This window comes from Scyliorhinus torazame, chromosome 8 (genome assembly GCF_047496885.1).
Source record: "Scyliorhinus torazame isolate Kashiwa2021f chromosome 8, sScyTor2.1, whole genome shotgun sequence".
NCBI classification, from domain to species: Eukaryota; Metazoa; Chordata; class Chondrichthyes; order Carcharhiniformes; family Scyliorhinidae; genus Scyliorhinus; species Scyliorhinus torazame.
In genome coordinates, this window is record NC_092714.1 from 83,023,757 (window position 1) to 83,048,039 (window position 24,283).

Genomic DNA, 24,283 nt, shown 5'->3' on the forward strand with positions numbered 1-24,283 from the left:
TTGTTCTGCATTACAAGCCAGCTGTTTAGCCCACTGTGCTAAAGCAGCCCCATAATAACCATCTGGTCAGGTAGCAAAGGAGACCAACGAGCGACAGGGAAAAAGAGTTTCCCTAGTCACCAAGCAGCCACCCGCTGGATCATTGTCTCAAATAAAGCAAGATTTGTTGATTGGTGCAGGATAAAAGCATTGTTAGCCACCTCAGACACTGTTCAATTGGCGGAGATGGAGGTAGATGTACTCTCTGAATACACTGGTGGGTGTGGCCTTCCACTGAGAATCCTCCTCTTCCTGCTCCCTCTGTGTACTGCTCCCCCCTTTTGCTGCCTGTACTCCGTTTCTCTGTCATGTTGCAACCCAAGAGGGCAGGGCCTACAAATATAGCCGGCATGAGTATTGGTAGATTTGTTGATCAGAGCTTTGAAACTCTACTAAACTCCTTGGAAAATCCAGCACCATTCACTTCTGACCATTCCTCCAATGACACAGTAAATAGTGGGCGGGATTCTCCACACCCACGCCGAAGTGGCCGCGCCGTCGTGAACGCCGTCGAGGTTCACGACAGCGCGGAACGGCCCCGGTCCTGACCGATTCAGGGCCTGACAATGGGCCAGGATAGGGGCCGCGTCATCTACACGCGCAAGGCCTTGTCGCCCGCGTAAAAGCGGTGCCGCATAGATGACGCGGCCGGCGCCGCATAACGGGCGTTATCCGCGCATGCGCGGGTTGGCCAGCGCCAACCCGTGCATGCGTGGTTGCCGTCCTCTCCAAGTCCTCCCCGCAAGAAGATGGGGGACAGATCTTGCGGGGCCGCGGAAGGAAGGAGGTCCTCCTTCAGAGAGGACGGCCCGACGATCGATGGGCACCGATCGCGGGCCACCCCACATTTCAGGTAAAGCCCGGTGCAGGATCCCCCCTCGCCTCCCCGCAGGCCGCCCCCCCAGCGTTCACGCACCGCTCACGACTGCAGCGACCAGGTGTGGACGGCGCCAGGGGGAACCCGCCGTTTTGGCCTGGCCGCTCGGCCCATCCGGGCCTCAGAATAGCGGGGGTGCCGGAGAATCGCCATTTTCGGTGTCTCTGGCGATTCTCCGGCCTGCGGCCCGCGAAACACGACCGGGCCGTTCCCACCGCTTGGGAGGGCGTCGGACCGGAGTCCCCGGAAATTTTGGCGGCTCAGGCGATTCTCCCAACCGGCGTGGGAGTGAAGAATCGCGCCCAGTATGTCCACTAGCCCATTTTATGCACAAGATGTCATCTAGGTAAAGTAATTGATGCTTGCACAGAGAAATATAAGCAGCCGATTGCCTAACTGATTAAAGTGTGTGCCATTGTGCCTTAAGGAGGCTCTGCAGCATTTTGGTGGCTGACACTTGAACTAACACCCTGCTGCATCAAGCTGACTGGAAGTAAATGAGACATTGCAAAGGTATGTCATGTTCTATTTGTCATTTACTGCCATTGGTTCAAAAGAGAACCTCTGAAACATTTTGGAGACTTTTTAGGATTTTAAAGGCCTGTAACCTCCGGGTGAGTGGCAATTGAGTCAGATTGCCATACCGCTCCTAATTTCTCATCTTAAAATGCAGCCACACCATCTCGCCTGGCCTTCCCATTGAGGCTGGGCAAGATCACTCAAGTGTGGCAGGCTCCTGAGGCCTACAGTCAAGGGCAGCTCAGTCGTAGGTAAGTAAGCCATGTCCCAGTTTTTACGAGACTACACGAGCTGCCATAAACCAGGTACATTTAAAAGGTCCAGCTACATTGACAAGCCAGGGGCAAGGTAATTGCACAAGGCTAGGATTTTGTGGGGGTGATGGGGTGGGCTTGGTCCATATGGGTCATCCGGGAGCAAGGGTCAGTACAATAGCTACTAAAAAGCTGGAAGTGGTTTTAATTCTTCTAACTTCTGGGTAACTGTTGCTGAATGACAGCTGGGAGCATCCAAATTTTGCGATTTAAATTGTACTGTTGTATGGTTCACCATGTAGGGCAATTTCTCAAAGTAACTTCAAACTTTCTGGACAGTTGTCATGCAATCCTGGCCTGGAAACCTCTGGGGTTTGGAGTTTCCCCATCACATCTTTGGAGTACCCCCCCAACTCCAGATATATGGGGGAGTTATGGACCATTGTTTCAAGACTTCACCAACACTCTGGCAACATTCATTTTGGAAACTCGCTGAGGACTTCATCCTAAAATAGGCTACTCTACACATTTGAGTTTCTAGAAGTTACCAAGAAAAAGGGAATACTTGTCCATTGACACCTTGCCTGGGTTTTGCTTGCTCTGCAAGAGGAATGAGAGTCGGAAATGAGATGGGGCAGAGCTGCACCAACTGCTGAAGAAGAGGACAACAGGGGGACAAGGTGCATTCCTCTGCTCCTGGGGGCCTCAGAGCATCTCTACTCCTCCAGGTCATCCAGTTCACAGAGGACCTTTACCTCCTCTCAACAAAAATTCTAGTCAGTGCTTGAGTGCTAAGCCAGCAGATGGTTTTAGAACTTCCAAGTGACAAAGTAATTAATTTAAAATTCACCTTTAAGAAGGAGGATAGTGCAAGTAGGGAACGGTGAGTTGTGGACCCAGACTTGTAATCTCAAGGCCTTTGTACTGAGGATAAACAGAAGCAAAAGTAACAAATCCAAAAGGATAGTAAAAAAGCAACTGAGGTCTCATTGTGGAACAGAAATTAGGTTGATGGAAGATTTGATGGAGGTGTTCAAAATCAAGAGGGGTCTGGAAAAAATTAGTGAGGGAGGAACTATTCCCATCGGTGGAAGGATGAAGAGTCAGGGGACACGGACTCAAGGGGAATGGCAAAAGATGCAACAGCGACATGTGGAGAAATATTTTCACCCAGCAAATGGTTCGGATCTGGAATGCACTGCCTGAGAGTGTGGTGGATTGATCTGTGGTTTTCGAAAAATAATTGGATCATTATCAGAAGGGAAAACCATTTCAGAGCTATGAGGAAATGGCTGGAGAGTGGTACTTGGGTGAGTTACTCTTGCAGAGAGCCGGTACAGACAGGACAGGCTGAATGGCCTCCTTTAATGGTGAACTACTTTGATTATATTTTATGACACAAGTGCCTCAGTAATCTCATATAATATGTGGTGTAGTGTTTGAATATCAAATTGCATGTTAATAATAACATTTTATCAGAGATATTTTCTTTTAAGAGAGAGTTAATTCACCTTAAAGATGAGGGTCAAGTACATAACTGGAGAAGGGTGAAAATACTTTGTCTCACCCATTGAGGCTGATAATCTACTGTTCAAGTATTGATTGCGAGTCCTGAGCAACAGAAGTTAGCACTTTTTCTACATCCTTAAGTAAAACTTGCACAGAAATAAAAGAAAAATTGACTTTAAAATGTGTACAGAAATGAAGCCTGCTACATATCTATAATGAGCATTATGATTGACTTTGTGCCTGTGGTCAGAACATGCTACCAACTTTATTATGATCATGCCCACATACTTAATAGCGGCAGAAATGCTGTGAATACACTGCAGTGAGTGCACTATTATAGGAAGTTGCTTTACTATTTAAAAACCAGGAACACAGATGGATCTTATATAAGAAATCAAGTACATCATAGAATGTTGATGTCATAGCAACAAAGTTAATGTGCAAATTGATGCCATATCAAAAAAAAACCTGAGAAACAGGAGGTGTTAAAAATTCAAATGTTAGGCGGCTGGCCATCAAAATATATGCAGAATGAAAGCAGTTATCAAGAACCTTATACAGCTTCTATGTACAAATAAACAGTGTGTGCGCGCGCAGAGGGTCCTTTGTATTTGTGACCCAATCAATTAACAAAAAGGAATATAAACTCATAAATTCACCATAGTTACTCATCATATTCAAACCGTATTATGCAGTAATTTGATTTGCTTTCTATCTTCAATTGGCTGCATGATGTTGGGTCGCTTTTGACTATTTGAATTTTCCTTCACCCTTCTAATGATGGTTACATGTGATGCAAGATCTGTGGCCAAGGCAGCAGACAGACAAGCTGTTCACAGGACTCTGCCAGTGCCCCTTTGAAAACAGGCCTACGTGATAATTACAGCAAGGTAACATTCCTGCCCATCAGCTCCCACTGAACCACAAGATGTACGTGGGAATATACACTCCAACCTTGGTCACTGTAGAAATTATCATGGCAAGCATTCAAATTAAAAATTTGTATCCAACTGCTCTTAACTAATAAGTCAGGAATCTAGAAGCAAATGCAGGATAGATACTACAAGTTGCATATATGACAATTTCCCAAAACATTTATTTTGTTTCCTATAATGCACAAATATGTTTATTATATTCATGAAATGAATCAAGAATTAAACTAATGCAGCTAGCATGACGTCCTGATATTCGATGTCCAAAAACATTAGTCTGACCATTGACATTCACAGAAAATATAATGGTTCCATTTACTAATGGTTTAGACTGAAAAAAAGTGAAAACTGCTTTTCAGACAGTTTATATTAAAAACTTCAGGAGCCGAGTTACATTGGGAATTCTGACCCATGGACATTTCCTGTTTCGCTGCAGTGCTATAATTCGCCTTTGGATTGTCTCACAGTTTATTTTTGGATTGCACAAAAGTGGAGAAATTGTTTAACTACATGTTTTCTTTTCTAGAAGGCCCATGTCAGACCATAAGATTAGATTTGATGTTGTGCTTTTGAATAACTATGTGATGTGATACCTATTTCTTGCTCTCTCTCCTACCGCTATTGTCAAACATTCTCGAAAGGAAAACTTACTTGCACGATCATAAAAATTCTTAGTGCATGTTTTATTCACTCACCATGACAAGCTCCATTAACCTCCTCATAGCCAATGCTGCAGACACATCTTCCCAAAGGAACCAACCAGTCTCCATCTGCGCCGCAATACAGTTTTGGTGTATCTTTCTCCTCTGCATTCCTTACACAGGACCCACGGACTTCCACAAGGGACGAAGAATCCACTCTGGGGATTGTGTCAGGAAACATTGCCAAGTTGCGGAAAGTAAATGGGCATTTTTTATAGTACACCCGCACAGAGACAAGAGCGATGCAAGCACCAATATCCTGAAAGGCAAGGTAAAACCCCTTTTTGGTTATTGGCCCAACCTCACGGATCTCAGTGTTCAGTTTAAGTATACGATCACCTAAATCCATCTGAGTAAAACTCTCATCAGCTGCAATTGTGTCAATTTTAGTGTATTGATTTTGCTTGAACTTAACACCATGAGACTCATTTGATTCCATGTAATATAGATTGATCGTTTCTTTGCAAGTTCCTAGAACCCAGGGAATACTGTTGCAGTCCCTCAGGGTGAACTTTAATTCAACGTACACCTTCTGAGCCGCCTCACGTGAAATCCAGTTAGTCCGCAGCCAGTTGTTCTGATTGGGTTCCATCACATTGCAAACCTGGTAGGTGTGGATGGGTCGGTTGCGTTCGTCCATTTCTGGGATGGCATCCCACTGCAAAACAAGGAGGAAAATCAAATGAAGAAACTGAGCAACTCTGGATTCAGCTGAATTTTAACCCATGATGATAATCTGAAACGAAAGAAAATATTATTCAGAAAATAGACAAAAATATTCACTAGTTTTGTAACAGGATATTCAATCTTTAATACCACTCCCATAACTCTATTATACCCTCTCACTAAGGGCGCAATTCAACCAAAACATTTCTATGTCCGGTTTCCGGTGAGTTTAGCGGGATGTTTCTCGGCGTTGCCATGCTATCCAACGGCATGTTGCTATTTTTTGGGGGCCTCGGCGAAGAACACTACATCAAGGCTGCACTTATGTCATTTCCTGCACTGACGAGCTGAGCTCATCAGTGCAAGAAGACTACTCGCTGATCAGGGCAGATCTTTCAACCCCTCTCAGTGACCCCACTGCAGCCTCTGCCCCCCCTCCCTCACCCCAACTCTTATGGGCAAGGCACCCTCATGCCCGACCCCTGGCATGGGAAACCTGGCGCATGGGCACTGCCAGCTGGGCACCCTGGCAGTGCTAAGGTTCCCAGGTTCTAGCTGAATGCCAAGGTACCACCCTGCTCAATGCTTGACCACCTGGTGGTCTCCAAAGGCCTGGGAGACCACCCCCCCCCCCCCAGGTGCCATTATGACTGGTCCGCATTTATGTAGAGAAGCACTAAACGGCAAACGGCTCATTTAAATATGCATATCTGGAACTTGCCCAGCAAGTGCGAGATCCAGATCACCTCTCGTGACATTCAACGGCCTAATCCTAAAACCAAGTCGGGCGCTACGAGGCCGTTGAATTGCGCCCAAAGTCTCTTTGTGTCACTGCAATCATAACCAGAGAAGTTTGGACAATCAATTAATCCCAGTATACGACCAAAGCAACCCCAGGTCTCAGAATGCATAAATGTTTTGCTCTCTCCAATGTTTTGGAACCAATCTGAGCAATTTTCAGTGACATAGCTGACTTACAAGAGGACTGCAATCGACCCAAAAAGTAAAGCTTTTTTTTTTTAAATATGGAGGGGAAGATGGTTTAATACTTGTAAAAAATATAGGTTTGTTGTTCACTTCTGCTCCAACATTGACACTAACATGGTAAGTCTGCTCAGAATGGAGCTGAGGAGCAGAGCGGTAAGAAGTGCTGGGAAATAGAGAGGCGCGTGTGGTGGGGGAGGTTGCAAAATGGGCAGTCATGGTGTGGATGAAAGGTGAAAAAGAAAGAGGACCAAGTAGATAGTTTGTGGTGACAAAGAACAGACCACATGGGACAAAGCTTTTTAAGGTGCAGGACACATCCAGGAGAGCACAAATGTAGAAAATGAGCAATTTTTTTATCGTAACCTTAGAATTGGTGTTCAAATTGAATGCATTTAAAATAAATATTGCAAAGTAAAGTCATCTGGCACAACCAGATGATTATGCAATAGTTCTGATAGACGTTATGTAGCAAAAGTTATTGACGACACAAAAATTTAGAATGTGAAAGAATTGACAGAAGGTGAGACTAAAACTATTAAAAAATCAGATGCAGGGTTGTTCATTATACAATATCAGTAATATTGGATTTTAATAAAAGGGAAATTATTCTACACATTTTGCACTATTATTTATGAGTTTCAGCCTTTATACCAATGTATACTGTGCAATGTATTTGATGGAAATGCAAATTTTCCAACTTACGTTTTTGAATTACCAGAGACACATTGGACGTGCTTCCTCCGATCAGAAACAAGTGCTCCCCCGCCAGCAAGAAAACTGGAGTGATTCCCACTGGTACAAGGAGCAACCCAGTGTGCCATTCAATGGCACTTAGAAATCTTTTGCCCTAAATCTGGTTTTGTATGCCAATCAATGGAACACTGGGGTTCTCGTTGTGCCTGAGAGGGGCAGTGATTAAATTCAGAGTTCATGCTCCTCAGAAGGACGCCCCAATCTCAGAATGTTTCTGTAGGCCCCTGCACTCCACCCCCCTATTCCCAGAATGCGAGCAAGGGCTCCCTGGATCACTGGCAAGGGCCCCCCCACACCAGCCAGTAGCCCCTTCATCCTCGCCCACACCCACTTCAAAACGCCACTCATTCCCCCTCGATTTCCCATTGTCAGGCCCTGCCTCTTGACAGTGCCAACCTGGAACCTTGCAGTTCAAGGAGTGGCAAATGGATGAGTAATCTCCCTACAATTGCCTCCAGGGGGCCGAAGGGAGTCCCTCTTGGCGGGCAGGGGTGAAGGGTATTGGTGCTGGGCTGGAGTGATTCATGTCGGGGTATTTACTGGGATGAGGGTCATTTGGCTGCTCTTCCCATCTGCAGCCTTAAAACTCTTTGAACAGTCTGACAACACCTGAAAGTTCTTGAGAACAAAGAGACAGCCTCTTGAAAAAAATTGTGGTTAGAAAACAGCTGCTCCTCTGAGTCAATGGATCCCTGCAGAGCTATATAAATAAACAACCTTAATCCTCTCTATGAAACAGCTTGGATCTGTGTTCAAAAAGCTTATAAAAGGCAATAGTCCAGGAAATTGAATATAAATAATGCAGTTCAAAGCTTTTAGGCTTCTAGGCATACAAACAGGCTAGGAAAGTTTAAAGGACAATGAAATTGACTATGAAAAAAAAACACCTCAAAGGTTTCCACCACATTAAAGGGAACTTTTACCTTCATCTCACAGGCCTTGGCATATTGTTATGGGCCAGGATTTCGAGAACACCAAAGTATATCATGGAGCTCACCTGACCTACAACTGTTTATAGATTTTGGTTATGAGGAGCATAAGGACCTTCCTTTCAGGTTGTACTCAACAGAGCCTTAAGTACTTTAAATCAAAAACAAAGTTTATTCTACGAATTCAGTTAACTTTTTATAAACACACACATTAAGCATTTTATCAACTACAAACATAAATAAATATCCCGCACAGCTACAGAACTCTATATTTAACCCTTAATTACTTCCCTTTACTTCTTCAATCAAGTAACAACATCCATAAACCAAAACACCCTTTTTTCACAAAACGTAGGTTTGAATTCCTTACAGAAAACAGGTATTACTTTGAAGTTATCAAGTGATCTGGATACACCATTTTAACATGCAAAGAGAGAGACTCTCAGATCTTTGTAGTCTGAATACAGCTTCTAACTGTCTAAACCAAAAGTAAAACTCAGAGCCACAAACAGCTTCCAGCTCAAAACGAAAGTAAAAACCAGAGCCAGAGCCCAGCTCCACCCCACAATGACATCACTGCAGCCATTTGAGAAGACAAACATTTCTGAAAGGTACATTCCCATGACACTTCGCCCAAGAAAAAAAACCCATCAACTTCATTTTTCACATTTTCACTTTCCTTCAAGGAAAATTGTCAAATAATATTGAAAAATACACTTATTTGAACAAAAACAAAACAGGCAATCATTAATAATAATAATACAGTACATTTTATTTCTTCCTCTTCCACCATCGAACCTGCTTCTCTTCATCACATTCGTGACAAAGCATCGGCAATCACGTTTTTTCAATCTGCCACATGTATAATTTTTAAATGAAATGGCTGTAACAGTAAACTCCGTTGAAACAGTCTGGCATTGTTATTCCAGACTCGCTCCAAAAATGACAATGGGTTATGATCAGTCTATATAATTGTTTCAGAAAAATTGCTGGTCACATAAATGTGAAAATGTTCACAAGCTCAATGTCTCCTTCTCAATCGCTGAATACTTCCTCTGGTGATTATTGAATTTCTTTGAAAAATAACCAATAGGCCGCTCTATTCCTTCGTCATGTTCTTGTAAGAGCACCGCACCTATACCCACATCACTCGCATCGACAGCCACTTTGAATAGTTTTGTGTAATTTGGGGTGGCCAACACAGGAGCAGTGGTTAACACAGCCTTCAGGCCAGCAAATACCTGTTGACACTCCGCCGTCCACTGAAATTTGCTACGCTTCTTCAGCAAGTCCGTCAGTGGAGCAACCACATTGTTAAAATTCAGCACAAATTTTCGATAAAATCCACTCATGCCAAGAAATCGCATTAATTCCCATTGTGTTGAGGGTATTGGAAACTCCCCAATAACTTTTGTTTTCACATCTCGTGGGATCATTCGACCCTGTCCAATTGTTTGGCCAAGGAAAGTGACTTGGGCTTTTCCAAATTCAATTTTGGCTAGGTTTACCACCAAACCCACCTCTTGAAGTCGATCCACAAGATGCTTCAAATGTTCTTTCCATGTCTGACTAAAAATCACCAGATCATTGATCTGCACAATTGGATAATCCTGAAACGACTTTGTTAGTTAACCGTTGAAATGTGGCTGGGGTGTTTTTCATGCCAAATGGCATAACTTTGAATTGGTATATACCATCTGGAGTCACAAAAGCTGAAATCTCCTTCACCCTTTCGGATAAAGGTATCTGCCAGTAACCTTTAAGTAAATCCAGTTTCAAAATAAAAACTGACCGTCCCACCTTCTCAATGCAATCTTCCAAGCGTGGAGTAGGTTAAGAGTCTGTTTTGGGTTCTGCATTAACCTTTCTATAGTCCACACACAATCGTTGGGTACCGTCCGGCTTCGGTACCATATCATTGGCTGCAACGCACTTGAATTATGCCATTTTTAAGCATACTTTCAATTTCTTTGTTAACCTGTGCCAATTTTAAAGGGTTAAGTCTGTATGGATGTTGTGTAATTGGAACAGCATTTCCCACATCTGCATCATGTATAGCCATTTTAGGACTTCCCAACTTATCTCCACAAACATGCTCATGTGTTATCAATAACTCTTTAAGGTCAGTTCGTGTTTCCTCTGGAAGGTAACTCAACAATGCATCCCAATTTTTAAGAACATCTTCGTTGTCCAATTTAATTTGAGGAATGTCCAATTCACAGTCATCTGGATTTGGTTCATCACTTTGAGTAGAATAACTAAAACCTCCTTCTTTTGCTCTCCTTCTCTTTCAAAGTACCTTTTAAGCATATTCACATGACACACTCGGTGGGTTTTCCTTCTAACTGGTATTCTTATCACATAATTCACTTCACTTAATTTCCTTTCAATCTGATAAGGTCCACAAAACCTTGCTTTTAAAGTTTCACCTCCCACTGGTAACAATACTAAAACGATATCTCCACTGGCAAAACTACAAACTTTTGCTTTCTTGTCCGCTACCCGTTTCATCACATTTTGTGCAACTTTTAAATGTTGTCTAGCCAATTCACCTGTTCTGTTTACTCGTTCCCTAAAATTTGACATGTAATCCAATAATGTAATTTCCGATTTTTCACTCACCAATTTCTCTTTAATCAATTTAAGTGGTCCTCTTACCTCATGCCCAAAAATTTGTTCAAAAGGACTGAATTTGGTTGACTCATTAGGTGCATCCCTAAAACGAATGGAATTCCTTTATCGCAATCCTCTGGATAATCTGGACAATAAGCCCTCAACATTGTCTTTAATGTCCAATGCCACCTTTCTAATGCTCCCTGCGATTCTGGATGGTACGCAGTTGATTTAAATTGTTCTATTCCTAACCTATCCATAACTTCTTTGAATAACCTTGAGGTAAAATTTCATCCTTGATCCGACTGAATTTCTGTGGGTAGTCCATATCTAGTAAAGAATTTAAGTAACTCCTCCACAATCTTTTTAGCTGTAATATTGCATACTGGAATGGCCTCTGGAAACCTAGCAGACACATCAATTATAGTCAAAAGATATTGATTCCCACTTTTCAATTTAGGAAGCGGTCCTACGCAATCAATTAAGACCCTTGTAAAAGATTCCTCAAATGGTGGAATGGGTATTAAGGGTGCTGGTTTTATCACTGCTTGAGGTTTTCTTATCACTTGACATGTGTGACCTGATCGACAGAATTGAACTACATCTTTATGTAGTCCAGGTCAATAAAAACGTTTTTGTATTTTAGCTTGAGTTTTCCTTACTCCCAAATGACCTCCCACTGGTACCTCATGTGCTGCTCACAACACCTCCTTTCTATACCTTACTGGCAATACCACTTGATGAACTTCTGCACACTTTTCATCCACCTTTTCATATGTAAAGGTCTCCATTTTTTCATTGCGACATCATTTTTATGGTAATAACATTCTGGTATACACTCAGATTCCTCGTCCGTGTATGCTTTCTGATACATCCGTTTTATTTCTACAACTTTCTGTTGTAACTCCGCCAATTTTTCTGTGCTAAAAATATCCGCCTCATCCTCCACCTGTTCTTGTTCTTTTCCAACCATCTGATCAAAAATCGTTTCTGATAATTGAACTTCAACTTTATCTTCACTCTTTGAGTTCTCCTCGTCTTAACCTGTGACTTTGCGACCTTGTTACTACACAAACTGGAAAAATCCCAGGATATTCGCCCTTCAACACTTCAGTTGTCTGATTTTCCACTGACTTATCAACCACAGTAGGCATCACTCGCACCTGCGATCCAGCTATATCATTACCCAAGATAAACTGTATATCAGGACAAGATAGTTTCTCTATTACTCCTACTAACACTTCACCACTCTTCACTGGACTTTCCAACCTTATCTTATACTTTGGAACACTACTCTTCTCTTCCTGAATTCCACATATTACCACCTTTTCTGGCAATATTCCTCCCAAACTACATAACTCCTCATCTCTTACCATCAAAGATTGACTAGCTCTCGTATCTCTTAAAATTCTGACTTCTTTACCTGCTCCTCCTGGTACACATGAGTAAACTTTATCCAGACAAGTAAATTCTTTAAAACATCTGCCACCTTCTTATTAATTACCTTTTGATCAGGCTGTACAATCTTTTGCACCTCCTTTGCTTCACTTGGGCTTTCCTTTCCCACTTTAACAAACCCCACTTGCTTATCCTGTTTCACCACATCAGCCTTCCCAATGCTTTTCTTCAACCACCAACACTGTGACTTTACATGGCCTAGTTTATTCCAGTGAAAACATCTGAAACGTATGGTTTCTCTTCCACCCTCCTGGATTTGTTTTTTAATCTGAGGTACACTTTCCTTATTATCTCCCATCAGATCCCCTTTACCTTTACCACTTGAGTATTTCTCTTTTCCCCAGTTTCTATCCCTTACAGGTTGTAACTGATGTCGGAAACCAAGCTTTGATTTATGAACTTTTCATAATCATCTGCCATTTCTGCTGCTAATCTCGCAGTTTTAACCCTCTGCTCTTCCACATGAGTTCTCACTACATCAGGAATTGAATTTTTAAACTCCTCCAAATGTATAATTTCTCTTAGAGCTTCATATGTTTTGTCTATTTTCAAAGCTCTTGTCGACCTATCAAAATTACTCTGTTTAATCCTTTCAAACTCCATGTACATTTGACCACGTTCTTTCCTTAAATTTCTAAACCTATGTCTGTATGCTTCAGGCACTAGCTCATGTGCACCTAAGATGGATTTTTTCACCTCCACATACGTCCCAGATACCTCCTCTGATAGTGATCCAAACACTTCACTAGCTCTCCCTACCAACTTTGTGTGAATCAGTAATACCCACATGACTTGTGGCCATTTCATTTGTTTAGCTACCTTCTCTTTTTAAAAAAAATAATTTTTATTAAAGGTTTTCATAAAATATCAATAACAAAATGAGAAAGAAAAAAGAACCCAACAGGGTTAAGTACAAAACACAATCTAAAAAAGCAACCCCCCAAACCCCTCCCCCCCTGTACCTAAATAATAAATTAACATTAACACCCCGACTTAAGACAACAGGTGTATACACCCCCTCAGAGTCAAGAGTTGCCCTGCTGCTCCCCTCTCCCCTCAATGGCTGCTGGTCAGCGCCTCCTCCCAGATCATCTGGGCCAACGTATCTAATAGCAAACTAAATACACTTTTCTGAGTAAATGTGCTGAGGTTGAGCAGCACCATACTTAAGACAATTCTCACCTTTTTTACAACATCTCTACTTAAGGTGAAACAAATATTTTGATGAAGGTGGGGGACCGGGGGGCGGGGGTGAGGTTTTGTTCTGAGAAGTTTATGTGTTTTGCCACTAAGACCTACAGAAAATCAGGGGCTGGATTCTCCGATTCCGAGACTGAGTGCTGGTGCTGGCCTGAGAACGGTGGCGTTTTACGACCAAACAATTGCGCAAACCAGCCACCGATCCTCCATTTAGCTGGGTTTAGCAGACATGAAGCGTAGAGCCCCCGGCTTTAGCTGCAGATACGGCCGGAGAATTGCCGGTCCGTCGCCACGCATGCGCACAGTGGCGGCCTGCAGCGGCCACGCCGTGCAACATGGTGCCGGCCGCACGCGGACCCGGCCTGCCAAATAGTGACCCCCTTTTGCCAGGCTCGCGACCCCCAGACCACCCCCCACCAGTGTCCCCGACCCCCGCCAAAGCCCCCTCTGCCCGTGGATCGGCTCCCCACTGACTGTGGCGGCTCTGGACTTAGTCCACAGCCACCACGCCGAGTTCCCGGAAAAAAATACCACACGCGACTGACGCCGTCGGCGCATTGGGGGGGGGGTATGCCTCAGGTAACGTCCTGAGGCCGTCCCAAAGGTGTGCGCCATAGTTTGTGAGTACGCCACTTTGGAGGGGGTGGAGCATCACAAAAGCGGCACAGCCCCCAATTTCGGCGCCAACGTGGATTCTCCAGCCAAACACCGAACATGATTTCGGCGTCGGACCGGAGAATCCTGCTCTATGTGTCTGTTTTCACATTCTAACACAAATGAGTAACTGGTTTTCTCAACAGAGACACACAGACTCATGCTGAATTTTATGGGCAGGAAAAAGGTAAATGGACCCATAAATTTGGCTGTCATGTCATTGATGATGTACTCACCACCAGCCCAAGCGCTCCCATCCCTGCCACAATTTTAAGGGCAGTGGATGAGGTTTTGGGTGGCCTACTGACCCCTGGCCCAATTGAGGACCTGAAGTGGCCAATTAATGCTCAAATAAGGGTCTTATCTCACCACTATCCTAATTTCATAGGCAGTGGAAAAAGCCTGTCAGTGATGGCCAGTGAAAGGAGGGTTTATGCCTCCTTACTGAGCTCCCTGTGCCAATTGGATGTCCCACCCCACAGTTTTGCCACCTCATGCCCACATACCCCTCCTCTAGGACCTGCCAACCTGGAGAGTCACCCCCAAAAGTTACACTGTGGATGTGGAGAATTTACTCTCAGCATGGAGTATGGAGATGGTAGCATAGTGACAATGTCACTGCATAGTAATCAAGAAGGGTAGCACGGTAGCATAGTGGTTAGCACAATTGCTTCACAGCTCCAGGGTCCCAGGTTCGATTCCCGACTGGGTCACTGTCTGTGCGGAGTCTGCACATTCTCCCCGTGTGTGCGTGGGTTTCCTCCGGGTGCTCCGGTTTCCTCCCACAGTCCAAAGATGCGCAGGTTAGGTGGATTGGCCATGCTAAATTGCCCTTAGTGTCCAAAATTGCCCTGAGTGTTGGGTGGGGTACTGGGTTAGGGTGGAAGTGTGGGTTTGGTTAGGGTGCTCTTTCCAAGAGCCGGTGCAGACTCGATGGGCCGGATGGCCTCCTTCTGCACTGTAAATTCTATCAGTGGCCTAAGCACAGACCCAGGCAGATGCTCTGGGGACTTTGATTCAAATTCCACCATGGCAGCCAGTAGAATTTAAAATTCAATTCGTAAAATCAGGAATATAAACCTGGTCTATGTGGTAGTGACCATGAAAGTGGTCAAAAACAATTTGGTTCTCTAATGTCCTTTAGGGAAGGAAATTTGCTGTTCTTATCTGTTCTGGCCTACATGTGACACCAGGCCAACAGCAATGTGGTTAACTCTTAACTGTCCTCTGTAGCAAGCCATTCAGTTCAAGGGCAATTAGGTAGGGATGGAAAACAAATGCTGGCCTAGCCAGCGATGCCTACATCCCATGAAATAATATATTTTTAAAGAATCCAGCCAAGAGACACAGAGAAAGAAACAGCAGCTACTGTGAAAAGTGAAGGAAAAGACTGTTTTTGGTGTTCGCCACAAAGCAGGATGATGGTGAGAACCGTTTCTCGATTTGTAGAAACAGAACTTGTGGGGATTTAAAGACCCAAGAGAATGTTGGAAGCTGGTTTGGAGATGCAATCCGAGTGGAATGGCATTCAGAAGGATATTGCAAGACTTGCCTTGGTCTCACAGAGAGAAAGGAGCCAACTGAAAAGCCAGGAGTTTGGGACTTAATTTTCAAGGCTACCTATTTGTTGCGAACATGGCGCAAAGAAAAACTGCTGTAAAATATATTAGTTGCGTTAGTTAATGGAGAAGTACCTTTTATGTAGTTCGGGTTATTTGTTGCCCATTAAGTATTGTTTAGGCAATCTTGATTTTAGTTTGTTACATTAAAAGTCTGAAAATATGAAATCTTGTCCGATGATTCTTTCCATAAGTTGCTTGGAGATTTTGTCTTTTAAAGTTACTGGTCTCTACAAGGATTGAAACAACTGTTTGTTGAGAAATCTCTCGATTCCTCTGGTGTTGCTACATTATCAGAATGCCTCTCCGACAACCAGTGAGCATAAATTTCCTCCAACTGAAATATTGGGAAGAATGAAGCAATTGCCTTCATTCCTTGCTGCAGAATCAGTTCCCGACCTGCTGCCTCCATTCCTTTCCTTGGCAATGGTCTGAAGCTGATCAAACTATTCTGTCTTGGTATCTCCGTCTTCAAATTGACCTCCGTTTCCGACCACATACCCACATTCCATCACTAAAGCTGTCTATTGCCATGCTTTTGAAGTGCTCATCCATGCCTTTGTTACCTTTGGACATGATTGTTCAATACACTTCTGGCTAGCTTCCCACATTCTACCCTCTATAAACTTGAGATTGTCAAAAACTCGTATGTCTGTTTCCGAACCTGCATTAAGTCCCATTCACTCGTCACTGCTGCACAAACTGACCTATATTGACTCCTAGCTTTGACGAAGAGTCATCCAGACTTCAAACGTTAGCTCCATTCTCTCTCTACAGATGCTGTCAGACCTGCTGAGATTGTCCAGCGGTTTTTGTTTTTGTTTCAGATTCCAGAATCCGTCATAATTTGCTTTTATTTTACATTGACTATTGGTTGTCAATGTAATGCTTCAATTTCCAAATTCTCCTTGTTGTTTTCAAATTCCTACATGGCCTCCTTGCCCACCTACCTCTGTCGACTTCTCCAGCATACAGCCGTCTGGGATGTCCACACTTGTCTAATTCTAGGTTCCTGAGCATCCCAGAATTCAATCGCTCCACCATTGGTGGTCTTCAGTTGCTTAGGTCTTTCTCTTTCTAAGCCTCTCCACCCGCCTACCACTTTTGGTTCCTTTAACACTCTCCTAAAAACCACCCACTTTAGAAAAAGCTTTTGACCATCTATCCTAACAGCAACATATGGGGCTCAGTGTTTAATTTTGTTATATACAGCTTGGGAACATTTAACGTTGCTGTATAAAGACAAGTTGTTGTTGATCTTGAGGGAAGCCAGCATGGGAAACATTTGATACTTTCACTTGAATACAAACTTCTTCTCGGCCTCTATTTTATCAGTAGAAAAAGAGCAAAATGCAGCCCGCTGTTTCCTATATTATCCTGACAGGTTTCCAAATTTGCATTGCTGCTTGTGGTCTGATACCCATTCAAAGTCTACGAAAGTGAAGCACTGCCTGAAAAGCATTACAGCATGAAGAGGCTGTATCAATATTTTAAAAGCAATCAGCCAAGAGAAGGTTGATTTGATTGAAAGACAGATGTAATTTTAAAAAGCACTCAGTACAAAAGGAAAAAGTGATTCAGAAATTGCAAAAACGTAGTGGTTTGTTATTAAACGTTTGCATATTTTACGATTTAGACATTTCCCATAACCTGTCTTCTTACTACGGTATTTATTTTTGCACCTGTGGTCAGCAGCTGTTGTATTTAGGCTAGTTTTCTTTTTATAAAATAGACTAGAAATCCCATTGCTATTTAAAAGAAAATCACATATTTTATTTGCTCTCATTTATAATTCCCATTGGATTTAGATTAAAAGTCTAACGGTAATTCCAAACCATAGGTATCAAAAAGATTAGGACGCAAATATTTCTCAATGTGAAAATGGTTTGATTTCAGAGGTAATAATTTGGCCTGATTGGAATTCTAGTCAGATTTTAATTACAAAACACACTTTGATGCAACGAATGGAGAATTTTAGCTACAAGGAAACATTGCATCAGTTGGGATTATTTCCTTTGGAACAGAGCAGGAGAAGGGGAGATTTAATTTAGCTATGTAAAACAATGTGGGGCCTGGACAGTATAGACCTATTTCCCAGCGCAGAGAGGTTGACGCGATTGGCAGAAGGATTTGAAGGGAGTTGAGGAGAATGTTTTTCACGCAGAGGGAAGTAGAGCCAGGACACCCTCATTTTAAAAGTACTTGGATGTGCCATTACCTCACAGACTATAGTGAGAGCTGAAAAGTACGATTTTGTTGGTTAACTCTTGTCCAGAACAAACATGATGGGTTGAATGTGCTGTTAAAATCTCTATGTTTCGAGAATAAGAAACTTTACAATTAATCCTCGTTAGATTTCACAATATCATTATTCATAGCCAAAATTAATGTACTCCAAAATATTTTAAGATAATTAAAAGCGCTGATACAGAACATCAGTCCTTATGAGCATGATTAGCTATCTGCTCAAATGTCCTGCTGTCTTTGTTTCACTGCCACATTCTGCACAAATTGATTTTTTTCTCTGTTGGGAACAAAGTGCATTTATGCAACAATCCATACGAAGTAATAATGAGAGGAAATACATACAAACAGAAACTAGGAAGTGGAGACATAACTTGAAAAAGGCTTCAGTCAAATCCATTAAGAAATTAATTCACACTGAACCATCATTTGTCAAGTCATGGCACGCACGCACGCACATGCACACGCACACGCAATAGTTTTCATTCAAAGAATTCTGAAACAAGAATAAACTGCTATAAATTGAATTTGTACCAATTTATTAAAAGTTACCTTTTAGAATTGCAAGTTTGGGTTTCACAAAAATAAAATTTAAAATAAATAAGCAGCTCTTCCCAAGACAGTGATAAGGAGACAATAATCTCCAAACCTCAAACAAAAGGCACAACACATTGTTATGTATGGTACTCGCAAGATAAAAATTGGAAATGCTGAAACACCTGGGTCGAACGCGATAATCAACCGACGTTTATTAGATGGTTGTACTGTACAAAGGTTAGAGCGAGACTGACTCTAAGCCTGTGAAGTAACTAATGATATCATGTGACTAAACTCTTAAAGTGACCATTCAACAACATTCAATAACAACCCACATATGTAACATCCCTCCCTCTTTACCTCTATGGTCCAACACAACAAATAACTACAGTATTTTTACATGAAAATATATACATAAGGGCAGGCATTAAATTATTACACAGTGGTAATATAATCAATAGGAACGGTGATCTGTTGGGCGTCTATTCCGCACTGTTTGCCCGCGCAGGGGCTGGTTTAGCACACTGGGCTAAATCGCTGGCTTTTACAGCAGACCAAGGCAGGCCAGCAGCATGGTTCAATTCCCGTACCAGCCTCCCCGAACAGGCGCCGGAATGTGGCAACTAGGGGCTTTTCACAGTAACTTCATTTGAAGCCTACTTGTGACAATAAGCGATTTTCATTTCATTCACTTCAGGGATTTGATTACTCTTGACCTTAAATATACTCTCAGGTTCTTCTGTGGATGACTCTACCCTAGAAGGCGCAACAGACTCTTTTGCATAAGGAATTTCTTCACCCAGAGAGCAGTCAGCCTGTGGAATTGTTACCACAGGACATAGTTAAGGCCAAAACATTGTATGTTTTCAAGAAGCAGTTAGATATAGAACTTGGGGTGAAGGCGATCACTGGATATGAAGGGAAGCGGTATTAGGCTATTGAGTTGGATGATCAGCCATGATCAAAATGAATGGTGGAGCGACTTCCGGTAGCGGCCATGACCTACTAGGTCGCGCGAACGGCAGCTCCCACCGGGATCGGTTTTTCAGGACGCTAAAAGGAGTGGCGGCGGTATTTGACGGGAGGGACCGGCGCAGGAACGGACGTGGGAGAGGTTCCCACTGTGGTGCATGGAGAGAACCAGGAGTGGAGCTGGCAGACGCGCGAACGCGGGGAAGAAGGTCGAGAAGGTCCGGGAGGACAAAATGGCTGCCGGAGAAGATCGGGAAGTGTGGGCCCAGTGGGCCAGAGAACAACAGGAGCTCCTTAAAAACTGCTTCATGGAGCTGAAAACGGAGATGCTGGCCTCCATGGAAAGAATTGTGGTGACCCCGAAGGTGCAGGAGAAGGAGATCAAAGAGGCGAGGAGAAAGGTGGCCGAGAACGAAGACGAGATCCTGGGCCTGGCGGTGAAGGTGGAGGCGCACGAGGCGCTCCATAAGAGATCGCAGGAAAGGCTGGCTGACCTTGAGTGTAGGTCTCGGAGCCACAATCTGCGGATCCTGGGCCTTCCCGAAGGAGCGGAGGGGGCGGACGTGAGCACGTACGTGGCCACAATGTTGGGGACGTTAATGGGCGCGGGGGCCTTCCCGCGGCCCTTGGAGCTGGATGGGTCACACAGGGTTCTCGCCAGAAAGCCGAGGGTAAACGAGCCACCGAGGGCGATGGTGATACGGTTTCAGCGCTTGGCAGACCGGGAGCGAGTCCTGCAGGGGGCGAAGAAAGAGCGGAACAGTAAGTGGGCGAGATCCGAATTTACCAGGACCCGGGAGCTGAGCTGGCGAGGAGGCGTGCAGGTTTCAACCGAGCGAAGGCGGTCCTCCACAGTAAATGGGTGAAGTTTGGGGCTCCTGCACCCGGCGAGACTGTGGGTAACGTACCAGGACAGGCACCACTATTTTGATACGCCAGATGAGGCGTGGTCGTTCATCAGGCAGGAGAAGCTGGACCTGAACTAAGGGACAGTTATATGGGGGTGAAATGTGCGGGTGGGGAGGGACAGAGGGGAGGACGGCGGGTAAAGCATAGGTTTATGGGCTTGTCTGCCCTAGTTTGGTTGGTGGTTTTATTGTTTGTTTTGTTTGTTTTCCAGGTGTTTTGTTTTCCAGGTGTTTGGTGCTAGGGGGCGGGAAACGCCCGGGACAGGGTGTCCGGCGCATGGGGAGGTCGCAGATGGTGCTAGCCCCTCTACCCTGCGGGGGAGGGGGGGGGTGGCCCGAAGGAGGCAACAAGTTAAGGGTTGGTCTCTACAGGCGGGAGCGGCCGGGGTCAGCATGGGTGAGCTGACTCACGGAGGCACAATGGGGGGGAAACCAGAGCTAAGCTGATGCTTGGTGGGAGGCGGGGGGGGGGGGGGGGGGGGGGGGGTGGGGGGAGGGAGGGAGAGGGGGGTTGTGTGTGTGTGCGGGGAGGGGGAGGGAGAGGGGGGTTGTGTGTGTGTGCGGGGAGGGGGGAGACGGGGGCTGCTTTGCTGACTGGAGGGGAGCCAGGTGAGGGGTATGGATGGAGAGTTGGGCGGGAGGGCCACCGAGGCGAGAGCTGGAGGAGGGGGGCGGGGGCACGCGGCTGGCCGAAAAAGGGAGATGGCTAGTCGGCGGGATGGGGGGGGTAGTCAAACCCCCGACCAGGCTGATCACGTGGAACGCATTTGAAGGGGTTGAAGGCGGATGTGGCCATGTTGCAAGAGACGCACTTAAAGCTCGCTGACCAGACGAGGCTGAGGAAAGGCGGGTGGGACAGGTGTTTCACTCGGGGTTAGAATCCAAGACCAGAGGAGTGGCCATTTTGGTCAGTAAACGAGTGGCATTTGAGGCGGGGAGCATCGTGGCGGAAATGGTGAGTGGCATGCTGCAGGGGACCCGGGTGGTGTTAGTGAATGTATAGGAGGTTGAGGTGGTGGCTGCTATGGACGCAGAGAAGGCCTTTGACAGGGTGGAGTGGGAGGCGCTAGGCTGGTTTCGATTTGGGGAGGTATTTATAGGGTGGGTCAAGCTGCTGTACCAGGCCCCTGTAGCGAGTGTGTCCACAAACCGGCTACGGTCGGAATATTTCAGGCTGCACCGGGGGACGAGACAGGGGTGTCCCCTGTCCCCGTTGCTGTTTGCCCTGGTAATTGAGCCGTTGGCCATTGCGCTCAGGACTTCGGGGGATTGGAGGGGACTGGTGCGTGGAGGGCAGGAACACCGCGTCTCCCTCTATGCCGATGACCTGCTGTTGTATATTTCAGACCCGTTAGAGGTGATGTGGGAGGTCATGTGGATCCTGGGGGACTTTGGGAGATTCTTGGGTATAAGTTAAACGTGGGGAAGAGTGAGCTGTTTGTGGTCCACGGTAGGGGCCAGGGGGAGAGACTGAGGGAGTTCCCGCTCAGGATAGTGGAGAGGAGCTTTCGGTACTTGAGGATACAAGTGGCCAGGAACTGGGATGCCCTGCACAGGCTCAACTTAACCCGGCTAGAGGAGCAGATGGAGGGAGAGTTTAAAAGGTGGGATATGCTCCCGCTTTCCTTGGCGGCACGGGTGCAGAGTGTGAAGATGACGGTTCTCCCCAGGTTCCTCTTCGTATTTCAGTGCCTCCCCCTGGCTCTGCCGAACTTCTGCAGTTATTACTGGGTGGCCAATGTGGCCATGATTAGGAAATGGATGATGGAGGAGGGGGCGGTGTGGGGGCGGCTGGAGGCAGCATCGTGTAGAGGCACCAGTCTAGGGGCACTTGTCACGGCTCCGCTGCCGTTCTCACCAGCGCGATGCACCACAAGTCCGGTGGTGACGGAGGCACTGAGGATCTGGGGGCAGTGGAGGAGACACAGGGGAGAGGAGGGGGCCTCTGTGTGGACCCCGATACGGAATGACCACAGATTCGCTCCGGGTAGGATGGATGGGGGGGTACCAAGGCTGGTATAGGGCAGGTATTAGGAGGATGGGGGACCAGTTTACAGACGGGGCTTCCCCCAGCATGCAGGCGCTGGAGGAGAGGTTCGGCCTGCCCCCAGGGAATGCGTTCAGGTACCTTCAGGTTCGGAACTTCCTCAGAAAACAGGTGGGGACATTCCTGCTGCTGCCCCCACGTAGGATCCAGGATAGGGTGGTGTCTGACGTCTGGGTCGCGGAGGGGAAGGTGTCGGACATATGTCAGGAGCTGCAGGAGGTAGAGGAAGCCTCAGTGGGGGAGTTGAAGGATAAGTGGGAGGAGGAGCTGGGCGAGGAGTTGGATGAGGGCCTGTGGGCCGATGCCCTGGGCAGGGTGAACTCCTCCTCATCATGTGCCAGGCTCGGCTTAATCCAGTTTAAGGTGGCGCATATAACGGCGGCAAGAATGAGCAGGTTTTTTGGTGTGGAGAACAGGTGCCCGATGTGGGCATGCCTGGCGCTTAAAGGATTCTGGCAGGGGTTTGCAAGGGTGATGTCTAGGGCTTTGGACGCTCGGGTGAAGGAGAGTACAACGGTAGCCATATTTGGGGTGGCAGAGGATCCGGGAGTGCAGGAAGCGAAAGAGGCCGAGGTACTGGCTTTTGCCTCCCTGGTTGCCCGGAGATGGATTTTGTTAATGTGGAGGGACTCGAAACCCCCGAGCGTGGAGACCTGGGTTCGCAACATGGCGGGGTTCCTCAGCCTGGAGCGAATAAAGTTTGCCTTGGGAGGTGTCATGATATTCAAACACACACATCATGATAGACACACCAACAGGCAAATCAGAACACACAACACCACAACCAATCACAGAAAGATATAAAAGCACAAACACGACACCCAGTGGTCAGTATTAGCTGGAGGAGGAGGACCAGGACAGACCTGCTACACGAAACACTCAGGGAGACAGCACGTGCAGAGTATCCAGAACGAACTGTATTATAAGAGTTAAAATAAAATAGAGTTGTACCACATACAACTGTGTTGGCTCATCTGTGCACCAGAGCACCCAACACCACATGGTACAGGAGTGGATCGCTACCTGCCGGCATACCTCAGTGTACACAGACAACCAGCAGTGCCCAGGCAAAATGATAGAGCTCCCGGTTCCGCAGCCGCTCCAGTGCTACGGCGATCTCCGCGAAAACTGGCGGCGATTCCGGCAAGTGTTCGAATTGTTCCTGGTGGCAGCTGAACTCCAAGACCTGGATGATAGCGAAAAAATTGAATTTCTCCTCACCATCGCCGGTGCAAGGACAAGAGAAATATTCACAAGGTTCAGGTTCTTCAGGAGGCAGCAAAGGTACGATTACCAGGCAGTCCTAGACAAATTCTCCAAGTACTGTGAAGAAAACGCAATCCAATCGGCAAGTAAAGGCAAGAAAAGCTGCAGTACTCACCTCGTGGCCGGGATGCCGGAGCCCGAATTCCCAGAGGCCGAAATCCCGGGCCTGAGAGAGGGCTGGGTCGAGGTCGGCAGCCATCTTGCTAAAGGTATCACGCTAGCACAGTTGCGCGAGCAGTGCGCAGAACCGGAAGTTTTGTTTGCGCATGCGCGAGATGCTGCGCATGCGCAGTCAAGAAAACGGCCATCGGTAAAGGAACAGCGATCTGAGCATGCGCAGTCGCTTCCTACATGCTACATACCGAGCGTCAGGATGTCAGAGGCCCCAGACTGCACCAATTTAAAGGGGAAACGTCCCAAATCCAATTTAAAAGGGAAACGTCCCAAATCAAAAAAACAAAAATCTGTTAAAGCTGTAAAACAACCTTCCCTCACGTGGAATGACAGCACATTGCCGCAAATTGACCCAGGAGATGAATTTGACCTCCGAAGAACCCTCCGACAAGCAGTTACCTACGCACAAGCCGATGATTCCGACC

General features: G+C 45.7%; 1 protein-coding gene across 2 annotated transcripts in view; it reads right to left on the bottom strand.

Annotated features, from left to right (window-relative positions):
• Positions 1-24,283, bottom strand: part of epha6 (eph receptor A6) — a 1,197,965-nt gene that overhangs the window by 908,491 nt on the left and 265,191 nt on the right. For both annotated transcript variants that reach the window (XM_072513912.1, XM_072513911.1), the window contains exon 3: positions 4,826-5,489. In XM_072513912.1, the coding sequence (XP_072370013.1) occupies positions 4,826-5,489 (664 nt within the window). The remainder of the gene's footprint in view (positions 1-4,825; positions 5,490-24,283) is intronic.